The 21,314-nt window shown below is 39.1% G+C and overlaps 1 protein-coding gene across 1 annotated transcript in view; it reads left to right on the forward strand.

Annotated features, from left to right (window-relative positions):
* Positions 1-1,207: 1,207 nt before the first annotated feature.
* The window catches only part of LOC146004459 (uncharacterized), a 43,712-nt gene continuing 23,605 nt past the window's right edge, over positions 1,208-21,314 (forward strand). Inside the window, exons 1-6 of the mRNA XM_083143315.1 lie at positions 1,208-1,245; positions 1,879-1,981; positions 6,949-7,234; positions 9,484-9,537; positions 11,969-12,053; positions 13,355-13,446. Coding sequence (XP_082999441.1) covers positions 6,982-7,234; positions 9,484-9,537; positions 11,969-12,053; positions 13,355-13,446 — 484 coding nt within the window. The 5' untranslated portion in view covers positions 1,208-1,245; positions 1,879-1,981; positions 6,949-6,981. The remainder of the gene's footprint in view (positions 1,246-1,878; positions 1,982-6,948; positions 7,235-9,483; positions 9,538-11,968; positions 12,054-13,354; positions 13,447-21,314) is intronic.

The raw sequence follows: 21,314 nt of genomic DNA on the forward strand, positions 1-21,314 counted from the left end.
CCCCCTGCGTACGATAGTGCATAAGCATTGTTTGTAGGAGGATACATAAGTAGTGTGTGCTTTAAGCTATAAAGTAAGATTTGAAATTCATAAATATGTAACACATACAATACGTTTAATGATGCAATTTAGAATAATAACAATTAGCAGCGATTGGGTGATAAATTTTGTGGGGGGGACAAGAATAGTTTACTTTCTCTTCATAGACAAGGCATCGCATTAATAGGCCATAATGCAGAGCCAAAAAGTGGGAGGCAATTACCCCCACGCCAATCTAATTACCGCCACTGAAAATAACAATTTGAAAATACAACTATTTCTGTTTTTATGATTTAAATTTTTTCATAATAGTTTGTGTAAATCATATACATGCACTTTATGTACAATTTTTGTTACACAAACGTCTCTATAACGAAATGCTTCATGTTGTACACTTAAAGTACTCCATGAAAATGCAGCAAATAGAAAGAATTTGTTTGATTATAATTTGATTGATTAATTATGTATATATTTTGCCAAGGAAATTTGGGCAAGTGGATGAGGAAAAGGAAGAATACTACAAAACTTTCTTATTCGACCTAGCAAATTTGGATGGTTCTTCCATGAGCAAAATGTTGAAATACACAAATGATACGTGTCTAGCAAATTTGAATCTGCCTGACCTTCAAGAACAGGTTAGTAAATGTCATACCTAATTTGTGTACTGTTAGAACAATCAGCTTTCGCTTTGTTTAATTCATTTCAATTTAATATTTATAAAGTTTAAATTATTGTATCGTGGAAATAAAGAAAATGGTTCAATAAATGTTTTAAAATTTCTCATTTTATTACTGAATAGAAGTCTCAGATGTCAGAATCAAAATTGAATAAGAAATATGGATTTCTATTTCTCAACAGTAGAGTTGCTTTATCGAATTTGTAGGTGAAATATAGCAGTTATTACTTTAAGGTATTAAAGAGTAACATAATTTACTACTTCCTCTAATGACAAATGATAATTACAACTTGATGTTTAATTTTTGTTAAGTTTATACAGAAACAATACTAATTAATTTTATATAATTTGGTTACTATAGAATTTTTAGGAGAAATTAGTAAATGGAAGATCTTGTGTTTTAAGGCAAGAAGACCTCCAAAAATTGCAGTACAGAAAGTCGGAACAAGAACATCATACAAAGGTCAATTTTTGAGAACTCCACGTGGACCATGTTTTGCTTATAATACAGCACTGCCTACAATTGCAAGGTGAGAAAGAAATTACTGTTTACAGTTTTGCATTTTTATGGTGTACACAAAATAATTTAGTTAATTTATTAATAATTAAAATACAAATCAAGATATTTTAACATATTAACAAATAGGCTTTGGATTCGAGTACTTGTTGAATCTCATTATAGGCATGTCACACATGCATGCCTATAATATGTGTGTGTGTGTGTCAGTATACTAACCGGGACTTTCTTCTGGCGGTACGCAGTTCCGGCACCTTTTATATATGATTATTTATGAACATTTACCACAATATTTTGAGTAGTTTTATGATGAACACAAGAACATGTTAACTTGAAGAGTATCGGAATCTTTGCTCTCAGAAAAAAAAACACTGACACTGACTGTTGATGTATTTTATTACCAAAAGAGAAGGAACAGCAGATATGCCCATTTAAAAATAAACAAAAATAAAGTTTATTTCCTTTCAGCTTCCAAAAAATCTATTAAGGAAAAAAGGAAAAATTAAATGAATTGTATACCTTTGATATGGTTGTAAAATCGTTCTGGCAATTTTACTTTGCCTACTTTAGTATTTTAATACATAAATTTCAAATAAATGCCCTCATTCACAATAGTAATACAAGGAAAACCTTTCTATATTTCTAGCAAGGGTTATGACTATGCGGAGGAACGAATCCTAAACAACACTATTGAGAGTAGCAGTGAACAGCTGTATTTTGCTGTCGTCAATCCGTCGTGGGGAACCAAGGTAATGCAGAATTAGATTTGATTCTTGCATTAGAGTACATAAAATTATTTATGTTGGTCAAATCATTATCAAAGAATAACATTGATATATAAAAAACATTAACCAAGTGAAGTAACGTTGCATCTTACGAGTAAAGCATATCAATGACTCAAAACAAATGAACCTTACATACAACACAAAAAGAGAGAGAAAAGATATAGGAACATTGATACAAATAATAGGGAAGATAATAGAGAAGCAGAGGTATGAGAGAAGAATTAATAAATAGAGGAAGAAAAGAAAGAAAAATAGGAAAACAGGATGGAAGACATGAATAGAGAAATATCGGAAAAAGTGAGAGAAGGAAATTGGTAAACAGAAGAAGAAAAGAAAAGATATGGAAATAACAGGAGAATGAAAGATAAAGGAAGAAGGAAATAGAGAAACAGCGAATTAAAGAGACAGGGAAAAAGTAGGAAAGATAAACGAAGGATGGAGAGAGAAAGGAAGGTTGCGACGGTATAGTTTGTGCTTTTAAGCTGATTCTCAGCAACATACACAAAATACATTACCATACATTTTTGAATCCTTGTCCCGAGGTTCAAAACTTACAGAATCTGAAGTTCTGTGGATGCTAGTTTAGGCAATAGACATGTACTTCTTCAAATTATAGCTAAACGCCCATTTCCTTTTAGATATATATAGGTTTATTCATATTATATTTACAGAAGTTAATTCTTGGCCGTTATTCGCAAGATTACATTTCGGTGTACCCTGTCGCCCCTTCCCGAAGAGAGTGTGTAGACTCGCGTAGCCACTGGCTACGAGTAAAAGAAAATATAACCCTCAGTACCAAAAGAGGTGGCTGAAGGTATGTGTGTTGTGTACCCGGTTTCCCACATGAAATAAACTATTGGAATAATGTGAAAAGAGCAAGTGTGTGTATTAAAAGAAAGAAAGTTAACATCCCCGCCGTCGGTTCACATAATAAGGAAAGAAAGCTCGCCCAGCCGCTCCCCTCAGAGAAAAAGATATCTCTTACATTGCTGTACTCCGCCAAACATCTGAGACCCACTGCTCCCCTGCCCTTCCTATTTATAGGCCCCGCTAATGACCTAAACCGTTACTGGAAACTTACCGCTCCCCAACTGCCAAGAACTCGAACGTACAGGAATACATAGGCATACACAATTTTATAACATAAAAAAGGATCCAGTAATGATCGCATCATTACAAGGTTTATTGATTTAAAATAGGTGAGTGCGTTGGCAGATATGGCAATTTTCCACCCTTCAATGTATACTGGGAAATTCCCTAAAATTCTTATACCCTGTCCCATCTATCTCTGGAGCAATGCCGCGCATAGACGCAGAGAAGGGGGGAAATCGAGTGGGCCGAGGGAAGCAGTACACGCTGCTGGGAAACTGGTAACCGCTGTAGTTTCCCCTCCCCTCCCCGCCATCCCGTTCCTCTCCCGTGTTCATTGGCGGAGTCGTCTCGCGTCACTACTTGCGCAGAGACTTGTTTTCGTTCGCCTGCTCCAGATAACTGGGACAGATACTTAAAAGTTTAAAAACATCATCTTGAGGTTAAAACTGCCAGGTTGTAAAGAGACCTGCACAAAACAAACCCAACACATTAAAAAATAAGAATACACTATAACTTTAGTCTAGTCTTACGGCGGGCGGCCTACAGGCTGGCGGGGGAAGTGGGGAGCGGGGAATACACCGCAGACCAACCAGAGAACAGCGGTGGCGCCGAGAGTTACGACGTCGCGGGAGGAGGTGCTGCGCGAACCTCGTTCTACAAGCTGCCGAGTTTCTCGTCGCTTCCCCGTTCCCCACTTCCCTTGCCAGCATGTGGGCCGCACGCCGTAAAACCAGACAAGACCTATAAAAACTTCCTCACTGACAGTGGAAGAGACCCGCCCTTCGTAAAAAGCTAAAAACGTTTGTTGTAACTCGGGAGCGGAAGTTGATGACATAAAAAATATAGGTATATGACCTATAGAATGTCCTAAAAAAATGGGGGAAAATGACGTAAAAATGCAAAAAATGACCATTAAATTTGTTACTTTCAGCTTAAAAATTGAAATGAAAAGGAAATTGAGCAAAATGCAATCTTGCTTTTTGTAAAAAAAAAAACGACACAACAAAGACTGTCAAGAGTTCAGCATTTCTTTTGCTCGTAAATTTCAATCCTGCGAGATATATATATATAGGTCTATGTTCACCTTGATGGAAAAAAGACTCAATAATATTACCAAAATGAAGGAAGTGACAAAATATGACGATACAATACACGGAATATTGCGAAAAATGACGGGAAAATGCCGGAAATCGAGGGAAATTACCTAAAACTTAAAAATTGGCAAAAAAATGCACTTTAGAATTACCTTTTTGGGGTTCTAGAGGAAGTGTGATATTGTGTATATTTAATGGGCATCGTGTCCGAGAAAAAGCTGCCGAGTTTCTCGTCGCTTCCCCGTTCCCAACTTCCCTTGCCAGCATGTGGGCCGCACGCCGTAAAACCAGACAAGACCTATATATATGACATTTCATCAACTTCCGTTCCCTACTTATAACAATTTTGTCATCTCCAACATGGATGATAAACGATTGGGAAGATAAAAAGTCTGCCTGAGGAAAGAAAAATCGGCATATTCAAGAAGAATATGCCGATCACTTAAAGCGGCATTACAGGCACGACACATTGGAGGGTCCAGCCCTTGCAGCAATTGACCATGGGTGAGACGGGACGAGGAAAGCCATGCACCTATGGTGGGCTTAATAGCCTGAAGCTTGCTCCCTTAAACGAAGAAGAAAAGGGGTAACAGAACAGGCGAGCAGAGTGGCAATGGAACTACCATGAGTGAACTCCTTATACACAAAAAACACATGATTGATTAATTTGGTTTATTTTACTCCGCTTCTCTGCCACTTTTGGTTAATCGCGAAGATGAGCAAGGGTGATGATATAATTGATTAAGGGACACTTGTAAAGAACGCCCATGCCCATTCCAGGACTCGAACCCGGGATCCCTGACGTCGTAGCGCGCTGTGCTAACCATTCCGCCACGGAGGGCGGCAATAAACAATTTCAAAAATTAACCATATGAGTACAACCAGCAAGGAGTGTTGGCAGTTAGAAAAATGTATGAGGTGAATTTACACCATAGTAATACCCATATACTGGGTGGTCCAAAAGTCCCGGAACGGTCACATTTCGTCAGAAATACACATTAAATCGGAAAACTAAAAAATACCTCTTTAATAAGTGAAAGAAAGTTATTCAATGATATCACATTTGATTCCCCACCCCCGCCCCCTTGGGGTGGGGCGGGGGGCATCTATGAAATTCTAAATGGAAACCCCCATTCTGTATTGTAGAATCGGAAAGAGGACTTCATTCAGAGTCCAACGAGCTATCAACCATCCCCCTAGCTCAATTAGGAACGGAGATATGGTAATTTTAAATTTCCGCATGGAAAGGGAGGGGGGTCTACCACATACTCTATTGAAAGGTCTTGACGTGCAGATTCCGAATCTACAATCGCTTTCACTCTAGCTAAATTAGGGGCAGAGCGTCCCTTTGAATTTTTTGTGGGTTTTATGAAATTTTCACTATTTTTTTTTTTTTTAAAAAAAATCGCCTTATCTCCGTTTCTAATTGAGCCAGGAAGATAGTTGATAGCTTGTTGGACTCGAAATGAAGTCCTCTTTCCGATTTGTGAAAGTGTCGTTTCTATCCGGCCCTCTGGATTACTTCCTACTTTCATCCCTCAATCTCTCCTTTCACCTCACCCTGGGTGCCAAGCGAGCAGAATTACAAAAAGGTGGGGGGGTTCACATAACAATTTATATTTGTATGTCCCTGGTTCGTTTACACATGTACAGCAAGTGAATATACAACTGGTTAAATGGACAGTACCGTAGTTCTTGAAATCATAACATTCTCGTAGGATATATTGGTTTATTATACGTAGTTATATATATACATAGTTTACAGAGCGTTTCCATGAGTGTCTTGCATAGACCAAAATTACCAAAACTCTAAATCAATATAATTGCGCACCTATGGCATAACCATCGGCACTTCCCTTACCACCGAGTTAGCATAACTATCTCGGTGGGCCTATCCTCAGCTTAAATGATATTCCGTTACAAATGCGTTTCCTTACGCCTTCTCTCTTTCTTTTGGGCATCAATTAATCAAATACGGAAATATCCACATAATCAAAGCTTTTTCTAAAAGGGGACTTGGGACAGCAACAGGGGCTGGCATAACCAGATGCTACAGTATTATATCCAGTCTAGCCACCATAAGTGGACTAAACTTGAGGAGACGTTCCTCTTTCGTCGATCAATGGGGAAACACTGTGTTTTTTCTAAAGCCCACTGGCTCTTTTTATAGTCGGGGTAAACGTCCGTGGATGTGGACCCCGTAGCGTTGGAAAATTCCACTGCCAACGGTCTTTTGTAAGACAGTTAGCTCCCCCAACCGGGGAGGTAAAAAACAGGGGAATCTAACATCCAGCAAAGCACAATCCAATAAGCATATACACTTACATGCAATAATAACATAAAAGTACACTCATGGAAACATATTACTTAACCCTACACCTTGTAGCTGGCCAGCAATTAATTATTACAATATACCAAAACCAGTAATGGTCAATCCGACCGTTACAGATTCTACAATACAAATGGGTTTCCATTTAAAATTTCAGTTGCCCCCGCCCCACGCCCAAGGGGCGGTGGTGGGGAATCAAGTGTGATATCATTGAATAGCTTTCTTTCACTTATTAAACACGTTTTTTTTAGTTTTCCAATTCGATGTGTATTTCTCACGATATGTGACCGTTCCGGGACTTTTGGACTACCCGGTATAAACCGGGTATATCTGTAGATCATGTCAAGATAGACCTCTAACACGTATAAGCAAGATTCAAAATCAAAACTTATATTTTTGTTGTGATGTCTCACTAGATCTTCCTGAATTCGCCATACGAATTTCCCGACATGGTCCACAACTATCTTGTTTATTTACAAGATGAGGACCTGAACACACTGGCCTACAGCCTTGACCTGCAGTCGACTGTGAGTTCCCCTCGCCTGAAGAGACTGACTGTTCACCAGAGGAACTGTCTGTTCCGACAGGAGAGGAAGCTGGACGTCAGCTACATCTATACCAGAGTGGCGTGCAAGATGCAGTGCAAGTATCAGAAGCTCATGCGACATTGCAACTGTTCTCCCCTCACATTCTACAACACAGGTAAGAATTAACGTGTGTGCGAAATTTTTTATGTTCGCTACATCCATTTCGTAGATTTATCTACTGAGGCACTTGATGCACAATTACTTATTTCCTATACAAACAATAAAGGTGTTGTGCGATTTAAATAAACTCTCTTGATTTGATCAAGGAATTGCAAGATTCTAGATCGAGGCACCCCTTGTCGGTAAGGGCTGGGCGTGTCAGATGTTAATTAAATGTTTATTTCGACTTTGACACCAATGCTTCAGGTTCAGATACAAGGATCTCAGATTTTTCAAGATATCATAAATCATGTGAACAAAGAGAAGAGGAGGTATTTGAGGACTAAAAAGGGCTACCCATCATGATAGAAGAATAGAACGGAAAATCAACAGGAAGTGACCAAATTCCTGTAGAACTCATTAAAAAAATCTGGGTGAAGGAAAGAAAGAAGGGCTTCATTTATGCAATGAAATCTATGAAAAATGTGTATGGCCAGAAGATTTTGTGGAAACAATCCAAGTACCTCTAAAGAAGAAATGTTCTGAATATAGGATAATCAGTTTGATATCACAATCAGCAAAAGCTTTCTGATAATTTTAATAGACGCCTATACTCTAAAATAAACAGAGATAGAGGAGGAAAGTTTGGTTTCAGAATGGGAAGAGGTACAAGAGACGCCATAGGACTCCTGAGAACAATTGGAGAAAGATACCTGGAAAAAGGTAAAGATATGCTTGTAGCATTTGTCGACTTGGAGAAAGCTTTTGATAGTGGATTGGACCAAACTGTCAGGGATCCTGAAGAATATTGGTATAGATTTGAAGGAAAGGAGACTTATGCAACCTATATGTGAAACTACGTGTAAAAGTGAGAATAGGAGAAGAAATGAGCCAAGGAATTGAAATTGAAAGAGAGCTACAACGAGACTGCTAACTTTCTCCTACATTTTTCAACATCTATTTAGAAGAAATATTTAAATCTGTTCCTATAGCAAGGGAGGGGAAGCAGTAGGAGGAAGGAAAATATCTTGTTTACGATTTGCAGATGACATGGCCCTGTTGGCAGAAAATGAAAGGACCATAAATACCTAGCAGAAATGAATACCCACTGTGAACGGTTCGGGATGAAAATAAATGTGAATAAAAGGAAAGCAATGGTGATCGAAAGAAGGCAGAGGAAGGCAAATGTGAGTATCACAGGTAAGAGAATCTATCAAATAAACAGCTTTAAATATCTTGGATGCATCATAAGCAATGATATGACATGCAGTCAAGATATAAAAGTAGCAATGGCGACGGAAGCCTTCAATGGAATGAAAAATATTTTCTGTGGATCTATGAACAAAGGAATGAGGAAAAGACTAATGAAATGCTTTGTATGGAGTGTAGCTCTATATGGTGCGGAAACATGGACACTGAGAACAAGTGAGAAAAAGCGACTGGAAGCTCTGGAAATGTGGCTATGGAGAGGAATGGAACGAGTGAAATGGGCAGAAAAAGTGAGAAGTGAAACTGTGGAAGGAGGAGTTGCTAGGAGATCAATGCTGGAGAAAATCATGAAGAGAAAATGAAATTGGTTGGGTCACTGGATGAGAAGAAACTGTATCCGAAGGGATGGTCAATGGAAAGAAAATCCGGGGAAGAAGATACAAAATGTTTGAAGAGTCGAAATAAATGGGTCCTACGATGCTACATGTACAAAGCGAAAGGCTCAAGATCAAACAGCATGGAGGTTGCAGGAAAGACCTACCCCTGAGCAGAAAACATTGAATGAATGAATGAAAAATTGTTGGTTACAGTCATCGCACCCCATACAAAACTCATTCTTAGAAGCTTCTCTTAGAGTTATCTGAACAATATCTGAATCACGAAACTAAGCGCACCTTCGTACAATGTACTAATTCTAGTGTTGTTCATTTAAAACTCCATTATTAGATATATTTGAATGTTTTCAGTTTTTCCTGAAGTGTTATCAATTGCACATGTATCCATTGTGTCCACATACAGAAATTAGCACAATTAGCTGATTTTTTTAAAAAAAATATCAGAACACGAAGTGATCACCTTGAGATGTTATACAATATTGGAGTCTTATCGAGCGAGCAGTTGAGAGTATTGGGAAGAGCTTTGAAGCGCGTGATGTTAAACTTCAGAAATTAAAAACTAGTAACATCTCAATTGACAGCCAATCTATCAGACTTGTATTCTAATTTTGAAATTACTTATTTAAGTGATGTTTTAAATTTGTCACGACCTATATTTCAGGCAAATACAAGCCTTGCGATGTGAAAGGATTGGCATGCTTTGGACAAAACCAAGGTAAGCTTAATTTGTTGAATTTAGTTGGTAGTGCAAAGTTGAAACGTTGTTATTAACTGTGATTCATCATTGCTATTGATTATAAACTAGATTTTATTACTTAATTTATTATTATTTAATTTTAAGGGATACATGTGAAAGGTTTTTTTCATGCCCACTTTATGCTCATATAGGTTAATCGGGATTGAGCCCGACTGAGCAATGTTCCTCACAGGTCTATACTTCTTACACATACAGTCATGGATATAAGTATTCATACAAAGACATTGTCTGAATGAAACATGTTATTATACAAAGAAGACCGTAAAGGCAAGTCAAGTCGGTAGCACATATGCTCCATTGGAATGGCAAGAATAGAAACGCAAAGCAATTGTGTGCATACAATTGAAATTGTCATGAGAAATGTGGGTAATCCTTAGATAAACTGCTTTCTGGATGGTCGTAAGTATTCATACGCCAGGTTATAAACCTCGAAAAAAGTTCCTGAAACAACAGTTTCCATCATTCAGTGCCAGATATTTGTTTACTGCACTTGCACCTCTGTAAGGAAGTGGTTGGTTTGGTGTTGGCGTGCTGCAGGAAGTCAAATGGGCCGCAAAGGGAAGGAAACCACGATCGAAGAGAGGAGAATTATGATATCATTATATCACAATAAGAAATCATATTCTGAAATCGCAGCCATAGTTGGGAGAAGTCGTGCGACTGTGCAAAGTGTCATCAAACGATATAAAGACACAAAAGTGCTGGTAAATATGGAAAGGGTTGGGCGTCCTCAGAAACTTACTTCGAGAGAGAAACAAGGACTGTTGAGAATGATCAAGAAAAACCCAAAATTAACATCGTCAGCAGTGTTGGCACATGTTCACGAACACTTGGGAAAACAAGTGTCCTCAAGAAGTATTAGAAGGCTTTTCAACCGAGCAGGGTACAGAGCTAGGGTACCTAGAAGGAAGCCATACATCAGTAAGAAGAACAAGAAGGCCAGATTAACATTTGCAAAGGAGTATGTGAGTAAAAGTTTGGACTTCTGGGATAAAGTGTTGTTTACGGACGAGAGTATATTTAATATTATCCATAGTGATGGTAGAATTTTGGTGTGGAGAAAGCCCAATACTGAGCTTGAGTCTCGAAATCTCTTGGCCACAGATAAACATGGTGGTGGTGGCGTTATGGTCTGGGGCTGTATGTCAGCCTCAGGTGTTGGAGAACTCGTCTTTATTGAGGGAACTATGGATAGATTTGTCTATTTGGATATTCTGAAGAACAATTTGCAGCAGAGTATCTATCATTTTGGTCTTGGGAATGATTTTTACTTCCAGCAGGACAACGACCCTAAACATACAGCTGAGATTGTCCGCCTTTGGTTGTTATATAATACTCCCCACACACTCAAAACTCCACCTCAGTCCCCCAACCTTAACCCCATTGAACATCTTTGGAGCCATTTGGAAACCAGACTCCAAAAACATGACATAACAAGCAAGAATAGACTGAAAGAGGTCATTTTGCATGAGTGGCACAATATTACATCTGAAATAACCACGCCTCTTGTTCATTCTATGCAAAAGAGACTTGACAGATATTCTCCATAACAGAGGAATGCATACTAAATTATGACGACATGGTATTTGTTTCTTTCTTTTCTTCAAAGTGAACTTTTATGTTGGTGTATGAATACTTTTGTCCAGCCAAAGAAGCGGGTATTGAGAATGTTTTGTATTTTATTTTTCTACAAGCAGCATCTGTTATTTATTTTTGTTGTCAATATATCGTTTGGTGCATACATGGTGAAGCATTAACAGTTTTGACTTCCTTATTGTATTCCTAGCTGCTGCAATTCGTCCTTTATTCCTTTCAGTGCCACTGTATGATTACTTTTGTCCATCACTGTACATACAATAATTACGGGTAACTTGCGGAAAAGCACAATGTATTCACCTATTGAGTTCAGAACAGAGAAGGCTGTTTATTGGCCGCAATTAATTCCATACTTCAATCGTTATCGTATGGATTGAAATCAGACTTGTTGAAACAAATGACACCCTTTCTCCTATTTATCGTTGCCTTTCTAGCTACCTATGATAATCACAACTTTCACAATAAATGTTGCGCCTCAAGGGCCGAGCGTGATTTACAGGTTGTTAATCAGGTTCGTCTAATCAACATTCATCCTCATAGTCTCGGTTAGCTAAAAATGGCATACAGGCAAGGTAAAAAAAAAATATGCAAGAATAAATATTGAAATAGTTTTAAAAAATCTGAAAGTATAAACATGATGAAAATTCCGTGTTTTATCCAGGTTTGCATTATTACACATTGATAGCTTTGAGGCATATTTGCACAAAACCAATATTCCCGAAAAGCAGTTGTTTGTGTTAATGTAGCCTAGTGTCGATCGTCCAAATCTTACTTTCGACTATTTCTGTTCCAGCTATGTTGGCTTCAAAAAAGGAGTGCCAATGCTATGCAGGATGTGAAGAGGAACATTTTGATACCAGTTTAGTGGCACCAGTGTGGTAAGTTATAATCCAATCAGTCATAGCAGAAATTGTAATCAATCAATCCTAACTTACATTCAAATATCCTTATAACGTCACTGTATACGACACCCCTATCTGGTGGATCAGATTTGGTGTGAGGCATAGTCAGGAATTTAACTACAGTACAATGGAATGCACATGTATTGCTCGGCAAATTGACCCTGACTGTTGTAACGTATATTGATACAGAGCCTGCCAGCAGCATATTTAGTATCTTTCTTCAATTCTTGAAGCTCTCATTGCGCAACATAAAGATAGTAAACATGGTGATGGACAATTTGCTTGTTTATACTTATGCATTCCACCGTAATACAAATATTGTAAAATCATTTCTTTCCACCTGAGTGGCCTAAGAAAAGTTATTCTCCACAATGTAAATCCTTAATATTGATTGATTGATGAGTGATGATATTATGAAATTAAATATTATTTCCTAGTTGCTTGTATGGTGAGTTTGGGGTACTGGGAGATATACGACCAGAATTTTGGTTCTGTGGTGGGTGAGGTACTTGGGAATTTTCCTCTCCACTGCCACCTTCTGATGAAGCATTGATGACATCATCATACAAATCCACTGCATCTCCTGCGAAGTCGTCCTGTGCAAAATCCTGTTCTATATCGTCGGCATACAAATCTGTCCACGCCATCCGCCATTGCTCACAAAGAACATCCATGCCCAGACCTGGATTCGAATCCGCGACCCCTGAACAATCTTTGTTGCCCAGAAATACAAGTACAATAATTTCGTAAAAGTAGCTTGTGTCAATAAAATCATGATTTTCACACTTTCAAATATACAAAAATACGCACTACGACTTTGTAAAATAGACTTAACATTGCATAAGGTATGAAGTGGAAATAAACCGCCAGTAAGATCGAGCCTGTATTGTAAGCGTATTACAATTATAATAAGCCGACCTCGGTGGCAGAGTGGTTAGCACAGCACGCTACGACGCTAGGGGTCCCGGGTTCGTATACCGAGGAAATACATGTTCCTTGTGAGTGCTCCTTCATCAATTTTATCATATCATCACTCATCCCCATCTTCGCGATTAATCAGAAGTGGTAGGAAAGCGAAGTCAAATAAGCAAAATCAATAAGCAATCAATCAAATATAATAACATTCACCAATTAATTTTACAACTCGCAGTATGTAGCAGATATCCAAACAAGAGCCAATGTTACATAATTGCAAATATGGATTTAATTTTTTTGGTACATAGACAGAAAGAATAATGTTCAATATGTACTCACCATAATGGTTTTCCTATTCTCAGGTATCCCCGTCCCACAGTAGTCTATTTAATGAACACTTTCCCAACGACAAGGTACATGCGTGACGTCATATTCGGAGACCTGGAAATGTTAGGTAAGAAACACTTTATTAAGTCCAGAACCTATAAATGTACATTTAAAATTAAATATATTTTTCGTTAGCCCGCTCGTACACAAATATACCTATCAAATACAAATAAACATTTTAGTTTGTGTGTGGTATGCACTAAATAACTGGCCTGGGGCCGTTTATTTATCAATAAAGTTACGTAAATGAACAGGACCAGAGAATTAAGATACATGTATGCCATTGTTTCCAAATTTGAATAATACTCCTTAATCTATCTTCTGTATACCTTTAAGCCTTGTTTCCATGATACGAAAAACTAAATATGCTGACCAAGGCAGTAATTTATTTTATTATAAAAACATAAACTAAACGTAAAGTTTCAACCTTCTAGCAAGGTCTTCTTCAGACCCTGCACCAAGTACAAATGTAACAAGGTACAAAAACAGAACGATATATATACACAAACATTACTCCCCTCCAGACTATTTGAAAGTTGTTCTGGAACATTCTAGCAGTGTATATATATCGTCCTGTTTTTGTACCTTGTTACATTTGTACTTGGTGCAGTCTGAAGAAAACCTTGCTAGAAGGTTGAAACGTTACGTTTAGTTTATGTTTTTATAATAAAATAAATTACTGCCTTGGTCAGCATATTTAGTTTTTCTATATACCTGTATATAAAAATGGATGTATGTGTGTATATATGTTTGATCCAGCATATCTCTCGAACGCCTGAAGAAATTTCAACCAAACTTAGTACACGTATGACTTACAATCTGGAAAGAAATACCAGGCCTCCCGCTTCTTCTTCTTCTTCTTCATGCCCCTCACCGCTTGCATGGTAGCAGTCTTGGGCAACGGTCTGAAAACATTGAGGGCTGGAAATTCGCGCACTAGTATGAACAGCACAATATTTTTTTACACTTCACTTCACTGCAATGATGAGGGATGATATCAAAAGCGGAGTTCACACTGTCGAGCAAATCCATAGAGAATCCACATAGTAGAGGGAGAAGGTGATGAAAGTAAAGAGGGCAAGGAGAGAGGAAAAGGAACCTTTATTTCGAAGGAGTCTGTTAAAGAGTGCCTGACGTTGTGTATTCCATACCGGGCATTGAAAAAATAAATGGGTGGGGGTTTGTTTATGTTCTCCACAGGTACAATTGGGAGAGGGAGTTTGGTGAATTCTTGCCAGATGATCGTTTGTGGTCACGTGTCCCGTTCTAAGGCGTAGGATACAAGTGATCACTTCACGAGGCATTTTTAGGTGATGAAACCAGGGTCGAATAGGAAATTTATCGATGAACCATTTATAAGTAGTGGTTTGTGCCACTGCGGCATAAACCCAATTTTCCCACTGGGAATGAATTTTTTTTTTTGACCCGAGGTAAAAGATCAGTATAGGCAAGTCGGATAGGAGAGGGGGAAGGAACGTCCACAGCTGTTTTGGCATAAAGATCCACTAGGTCTTGATAAGGATTAAGGTTGCTATGCGCTTTGACATAAGTGAACTGTACGCGTTGGTCGTTGTGGTGGAGGTGAAAGTACTCCTGTAAAATTAAGGTGGGAAAGAGTTGCAAACGATAAGCTGCCTTACCACAACGAGCGATCGTAAATAATACACTGAGGGCATCTGTGAGAATTAAAGTTTGCGGGTAGTGTGCTTCACGAGCGTGGAGCAAAGCCTGATAAATGGCATAGCACTCTGCCGAGTAAATAGACGCTTCTGACGATAAGGAAAATTGACGTACAACATTGTATCGAGGGACATAAAAGGCACATCCAACGCGGTCGGCATCTTTGGAACCGTCTGTGTAAATAAAAGTGTAGTCGGGCCATAATTCTTTGTAGTATTCGTGTCGACCGAAATCGGTATAATTAATATTAGGGAGAGGGGCGGTGAGTATCGGTAAAGTGTAAATCAAAGGAGATGTAAATGTGAAGCTGAGATGATAGGCGTCTCGATCAATATTATAACAAGACAAAAAGAAAAGCCGAGGGCGAAAGCGATCGAGGGTTAAAGTTTCGTTCAGTTGTCGTTGAATAGCGAATACGGTATTGAAGGGGTGAGGGTGTCGTTCCCATGTTTTCAATATGTATTTCATGGTAGAGTATTGGTATCTGAAGGAGAGAGGCGGTTCAGCACTCTCTCCATAAACGCTAACATTGGGACTAGATGCCATTAAGCCGAGGCAAAGGCGGAGTGCCTGACGTTGTAAAATATCCATTTTTTGTAGCCAGCGATCAGACATCCCGCCCAATACGGGAGCCGAATAATCAAAAAGTGAACGAAAACAATTCTTATAAAACAATAACATAATGGAGGGGTGACCCCCCCATTTGGTAGTGGCAAGCCCTTTCAAAATGTTTAACAATTTTTTCCCTCTTGTGAGCAAGTATGTAAGATGTGGTTGCCAAGTTAATTTACGGTCAAAATGAATCCCTAAGTATTTACAGGTTTGGACCACCGGAATTTGATGTAAATTAGTTAAATTGTTAGGATAACGAGTAAGCATATACTGATTGAAAATAATGATCTGAGATTTCTCCGGGGAAAATGATAAACCGCGTTGCGATAATTGATCTTGTAATTGAATGATAAAGTTGCGTAAGTCTAAGATGCCTCGAGTGGCATCTGATGTATTATTATAGAAACAAAAATCGTCAGCATATTGAAGGATATGATGATTTGAATTTACTGTTTGATGTAAGTACTGTGTATATATATTAAAGAGGATTGGACTGAGTGGGGAGCCTTGTGGGACACCACTCCGGATTAATCGTGGTCCCGTGACATTATAGGGAAACCAAAAAACCAATATGCGTTCTTGATATAAATGCCATATTAATTGTGCTACCACCGGATGAATATGAAGAGTATCAAGAATTTGGTATAATATTGGAATTTGAACCGAATCGTAGGCGTGAGCAACATCTATGAATAAACTAAAGCAATATTGTCGCAATTCTGAAGTGCCACTGTAAGGGTACATATAGCGTCTTGACTGCCAAGCCCGGTGCGAAAACCCATTTGGGAGGGAGGAAAAAAATTGCGTTTTTCTAAATTCCAAGATATTCGGTGTTGTAAAGTTCTTTCAAAAAGTTTAGCCATAACCGGTATGAGAACGATAGGGCGATAAGATGTAGCATGTATAGCTGGTTTATTCGGTTTTAATATCGGGATAACAACATGTTGGGTCCAACCTCTCGGGATTTTGCCCCTACGATAAACAGAGTTAAAAATCGCAGTGAGAATATTGAGTCCTTGTTCTGGTAAATGTTTGAGGATGGCATAAGTGATACCATCATATCCTGGGGCAGTAGATGGGCTGTTTTCTAAAATATGTTGGAGTTCCGGTATTGTAATAGGAGGGAAGTCTGCTGTAAATGTGATGTTTGTCTGGTCTATAAAGGGGGGAGGTAAGGTGACTGTAGGAGGTGTGAGGAGATCCATAAATTCAACTTCCCAGGCATTATTAATCGGTCGGGGGCGAGGAACATGGGGGTGTCGTAAAGAGTTGAATTTGCGCCAAATTGCTCCGATTGGGAGATTCATATCAAGGGACTGACAGAAGAGTTTCCATGCCTGTCGTTTTGCTTTGGTATATGTATTTTTTGCGAGAGTCTGAATATTGTGGAGTACCACCCAGGTTTCGGGCGTGGGGTGTTTGGCATAAAGTTTCGTGAGTGCTGTTTTTTTGGTTTTGATGGCGGCACACTGAGTGTTCCACCAATGAATCTTGGGAAATCGGTCGATGGAAAAGAATTTTTCGCGCGTGCCGCTCCGATCAAGAGCTAACGTAATCATGTGGAGGAATTTGGTATATGTCATAGTCCGGTGGGAGGGTATATCATCCGTATAATATAATTTAAGAAAATAAGAGCGGAAGGTGTTCCAGTTAATAGAATCACGTGTCCATCGACGGACAGGAATATCATTCACGCCTGTATTCGAGAAATTATTCGGTAAAGAAATAAATATCGGAGTGTGATCACTCCCTCGTAAGTCAAAATCATTGGTCCAATTGATATGCGAGAAAAGGTTAGGAGACACTAATGTTAAATCGATACTGGTCGGACGGGAACCATTGTGTGGATAGTGGGTGGGGGTACCGTCATTCATAATAATAAAATCGTTCTCAAGGATCCAATTTTCAATGGTGTAACCTAATCTATAGGTCAGGACGTTGCCCCACATCTGGTGATGGCTGTTGAAATCTCCGGTTATTAGGTATGGTCCTGGGAGTAAGGTTAGAAGTTCAGTGAGGGTGGATAGAGGGATGGTCTGCGAAAAGTGGTGTGGAGGAATATAAAGAGATAGGAGTGTGAATAAGTGGTGATGAAATTGAATGCGTACAGCAACAATTTCTACGTTATAATGTTGAAGCAGAGGAAGAGAAGGGGGGAGAGAAAGGAGAGAATGTGGAATATTTTCATGTACGTAGATAGCAACACCTCGTTGTGTTGCGGGGAAAGGAGGACCATAAGAGATAAAATGTGGTAATCGGTAGTTCTCATATCGTGTGCCTTTCACCTCTTGTAAACTAAGAAGATGGGGTTTATAATCCGCCACAAGTCGCTGTAATTCACATTTTCTGGCCGAAAAACTGCGGACGTTCCATTGAATAATGACAGGAAATAACATGAAGGAGGAGGAAAGAAAGAGAACAAAAAAAGGAGAAAAAAAAAGGAAAAGACTCATGAAGGCGGTCTATACCGGGACAGGCTAGCGACCCGATATAATAGAAAGTAAATGTGACGTGAGATCTTGAATTTTGCGAAGTAATTGTTCTTGTTCTTTGAAGTCGTGAATTTTAATAGCCAAATTCCAGAGGTTTGGGATAAGGTCCAGGAGAGAATGATAAAGAATTTGGTGATCGCTAGATAATGTCTTATGGTCGTAACGGGTTCGATGGTTGTCTTGGGACGGGAGACTTGTTTCTGGCATATGGTTGTTAAGCGGAAGCTGAGGGTTCCGCGGCCTTGGGGCTATCGGGGGAACTGCCCGTTTTCCTACGGGCAAAGAAGGACAAATTTCATCCTCCGAAGTGGGGCTACTGTATGATGATACACAAGATTGATCACCCCGTGGTTGAGAAATTTTACTTTTCTGTCGTCGATGAGAGATATGTTCCCGGCGTTCCGAGGTCGTTTGAGGAACAGGCCTATGGGGATTGTTGTTTGGAATACAGACCGTTTCCACAGGTCTTCGATTAGCACGATTTCCTGGAGCGGATTGCAAAGTTTCTGGCTGATTACAGGAACTTAATGGATGGAAGGGAATATCCCAAACACTATGAGAAACACCAAGCTGGTTTACCAGTATAGAATTACGGTGAGGCAATGTGGGGAAGTCCCGTTTGTTGAAATGAGGATTGAGGATATCGTCCCTCGTGAAGGGAGGGGTATAGGTTCCAGCAATTTTATCTTTAGCCTCATGATAAGAAATATTCTCCTCCGCCATTCTAGTTTGGATGTTTAGTTCTCTTTGCCAAATGGCACAGGTTCGGTCAAGTGCTCCATGTGGGCCCTTACAATTTATACACAAAGGATCGTTGGTACAAGGGTTTTGATCTGCATTGGACGTGCGAATGACTATAACGGAAACAAGATTTGCACTGAAGTACAGCCCGCACACGCGGTTTGACCGTGAATAGTTCACTATTAATAAGCACTTTGTCCGGTAAAAATTTGCCATGAAAGGTCAAACAAATCAGTTTGGTGTCGACTAAGGTGGAGGAACCATCTCCTTTCCAGATTTTTTTTTTCAATCGTTTGGCACATATGACACGAAATGGAGAATCAATACCATCTAAAATATCCTGTTCGGAGACGTCAAATTCAATTCCATAGACCAAACCCTCCCTTTCAATTAGACTTTGTGGGATTTTAGCTCTGACACCTAGTGAGTCTAAGAAGGTAGTATTTCGGAGGAGATTATTTGCGTGGTCAGCTGTTTGTAATGTAACCCGCACCCGATTCCGTCCACATTGTTCTACTAAGCTTATGGGAATTTCAGCCTTTCGAAACTTATTGCCAATGCTGCCTCCAGACAGTTTGCCAATATTTTGGTTAATTCCGTCCAAAAGGACGACATAGGGTCCTGGTATCTCTGACGAATACCATAAAGTTGGTTGGCGTCTTTCAGGTTGTGAGGGGCGGAACACTTTGTCTTGAACATTGTCCTCAGTACTCACCTCGTCCCGAGTCCTTTTACCTTTCCTTTTGTCTATATCAACCATTGATATATCATCGTCTTGAAGTGGAGGATTTAACTCAGTTGTCGCTAGATTTACCAATCCTTCGGCCGCTGTCCGTTCCCGTTCTGCGAACATGTCGACGTTGTTAGAGTGGGCCGGCGTGCCGCCGGTGTCCACTGTGGTCCAATGGGGATTGCTCCAAATGAACGATATCAGAAAAAATAAAAGTAAGTAAACGAAGCACTGCACACTAGTTTTAACTGTAGAGAAATTATGTGTAACAAGAAATAGTTAATCCTATCACTCGCGGGAGACTACTCCTGAGGCTAGCACGATCACTGTCAATGTTGATCCTATCGCCTGTAGAGCTCGATCGCGAATCTGTGGAAATACTGTGAGGATAAGACACCCCTGGCACCCCTAGGGGTGGTGGTGGGTGACATGTAAAAATAATCGAAAACTACGGATATTAATGTGGAATCCATAGTTTTCGGGGTCACTAAGATGAATAGTGACACTCCCAATGCCGTTCAATTTATTTATTCTTGCTCCTGGAGGTGAAACTAAAAATGTTGTTTATAATCAAGTTTTGAGTTCAATTAATATTATAGTGAATTTGTAAAAGATTTTACTTTATAATTTGTATATTGTACTTATACTTTTAAATACCTGTAAATAAAAATTAGTTACATTTTACACTATAGTTAGAATTCATTATTTTCCTGTCTAATAGAAGATTGGGATAAATAAATATCCGAACAACGCCGAGCAATCAGCTAGTATGGCTTATAAAGTACTATATATTGTTTCTTAATACATTCATAATATTCATTGCCTTTTAACTACACACAGATGTAATTTCAGTGCCACAGAAGTTTTCATTAATAGATAGTAGTAGTTTTAAATATATAACCTACATTAAATTATTGTTAAAATTATTGCATTTATATTTAACTTAATGTATATCCCAACAAAAGGACAATAACTCAAGAGTTGATCTACATGCAAAAAAATCGAAAACAAGATTTGATGCTTAAGACAAGATTAAACTAAAGTAAGATAATGGGTCTGATACAATCAGCTAGAAAAATTACCGAACTTTTAAAGGTAAAAAAAAAAAAAGGTAAAGTGTTCCCCTGTGCATAGCACCACGCCATGAAGGCGTATAGGGGGTGTGGGGGTAACGCCCCACACTTTCTTGATCCGGTCGTGAGTGGGGGTGATGTGATCAGCATCACGCCCCTGACCGCCTTTACCCCCCAGGGTTTCCCCCAGGTACCCATGTTATTCGACGCTGGGTAGGCGCCGGGGCCGCTTCCACCGTTAGAAAAGTTCCCGGATTTGAACCGGCCGGGGATCGAACCCGGGACCTTGAGCATGGTAGTCAGACGCGTTACCGACTGAGCCACCGCGGCCAATAACCGAACTTTTAGAGAAATGTTTGTGCTTCGAATATATAGGTACACCTGCATTTCTCAGTGTAAAAACCAGAGAAATGGCACAAATATCAAATTCTATGTAAAAATATCTTCTCTAAATGGAAGATATGGAACACGATATTCGTGAATATCATCCCAACAGTGTAACTCTCAGACATTTGTCATTCGGCTTGGTTGCATACAATGGTAATAAAATATGCAGTGAAATTACATAAACATATGAACCGTAATTATGAATGTTTCCTTGTTATAG

The sequence above is a fragment of the Lepisma saccharinum genome, chromosome 21 (genome assembly GCF_977018435.1).
Source record: "Lepisma saccharinum chromosome 21, izLepSacc3.1, whole genome shotgun sequence".
In the NCBI taxonomy this organism is placed as follows: domain Eukaryota; kingdom Metazoa; phylum Arthropoda; class Insecta; order Zygentoma; family Lepismatidae; genus Lepisma; species Lepisma saccharinum.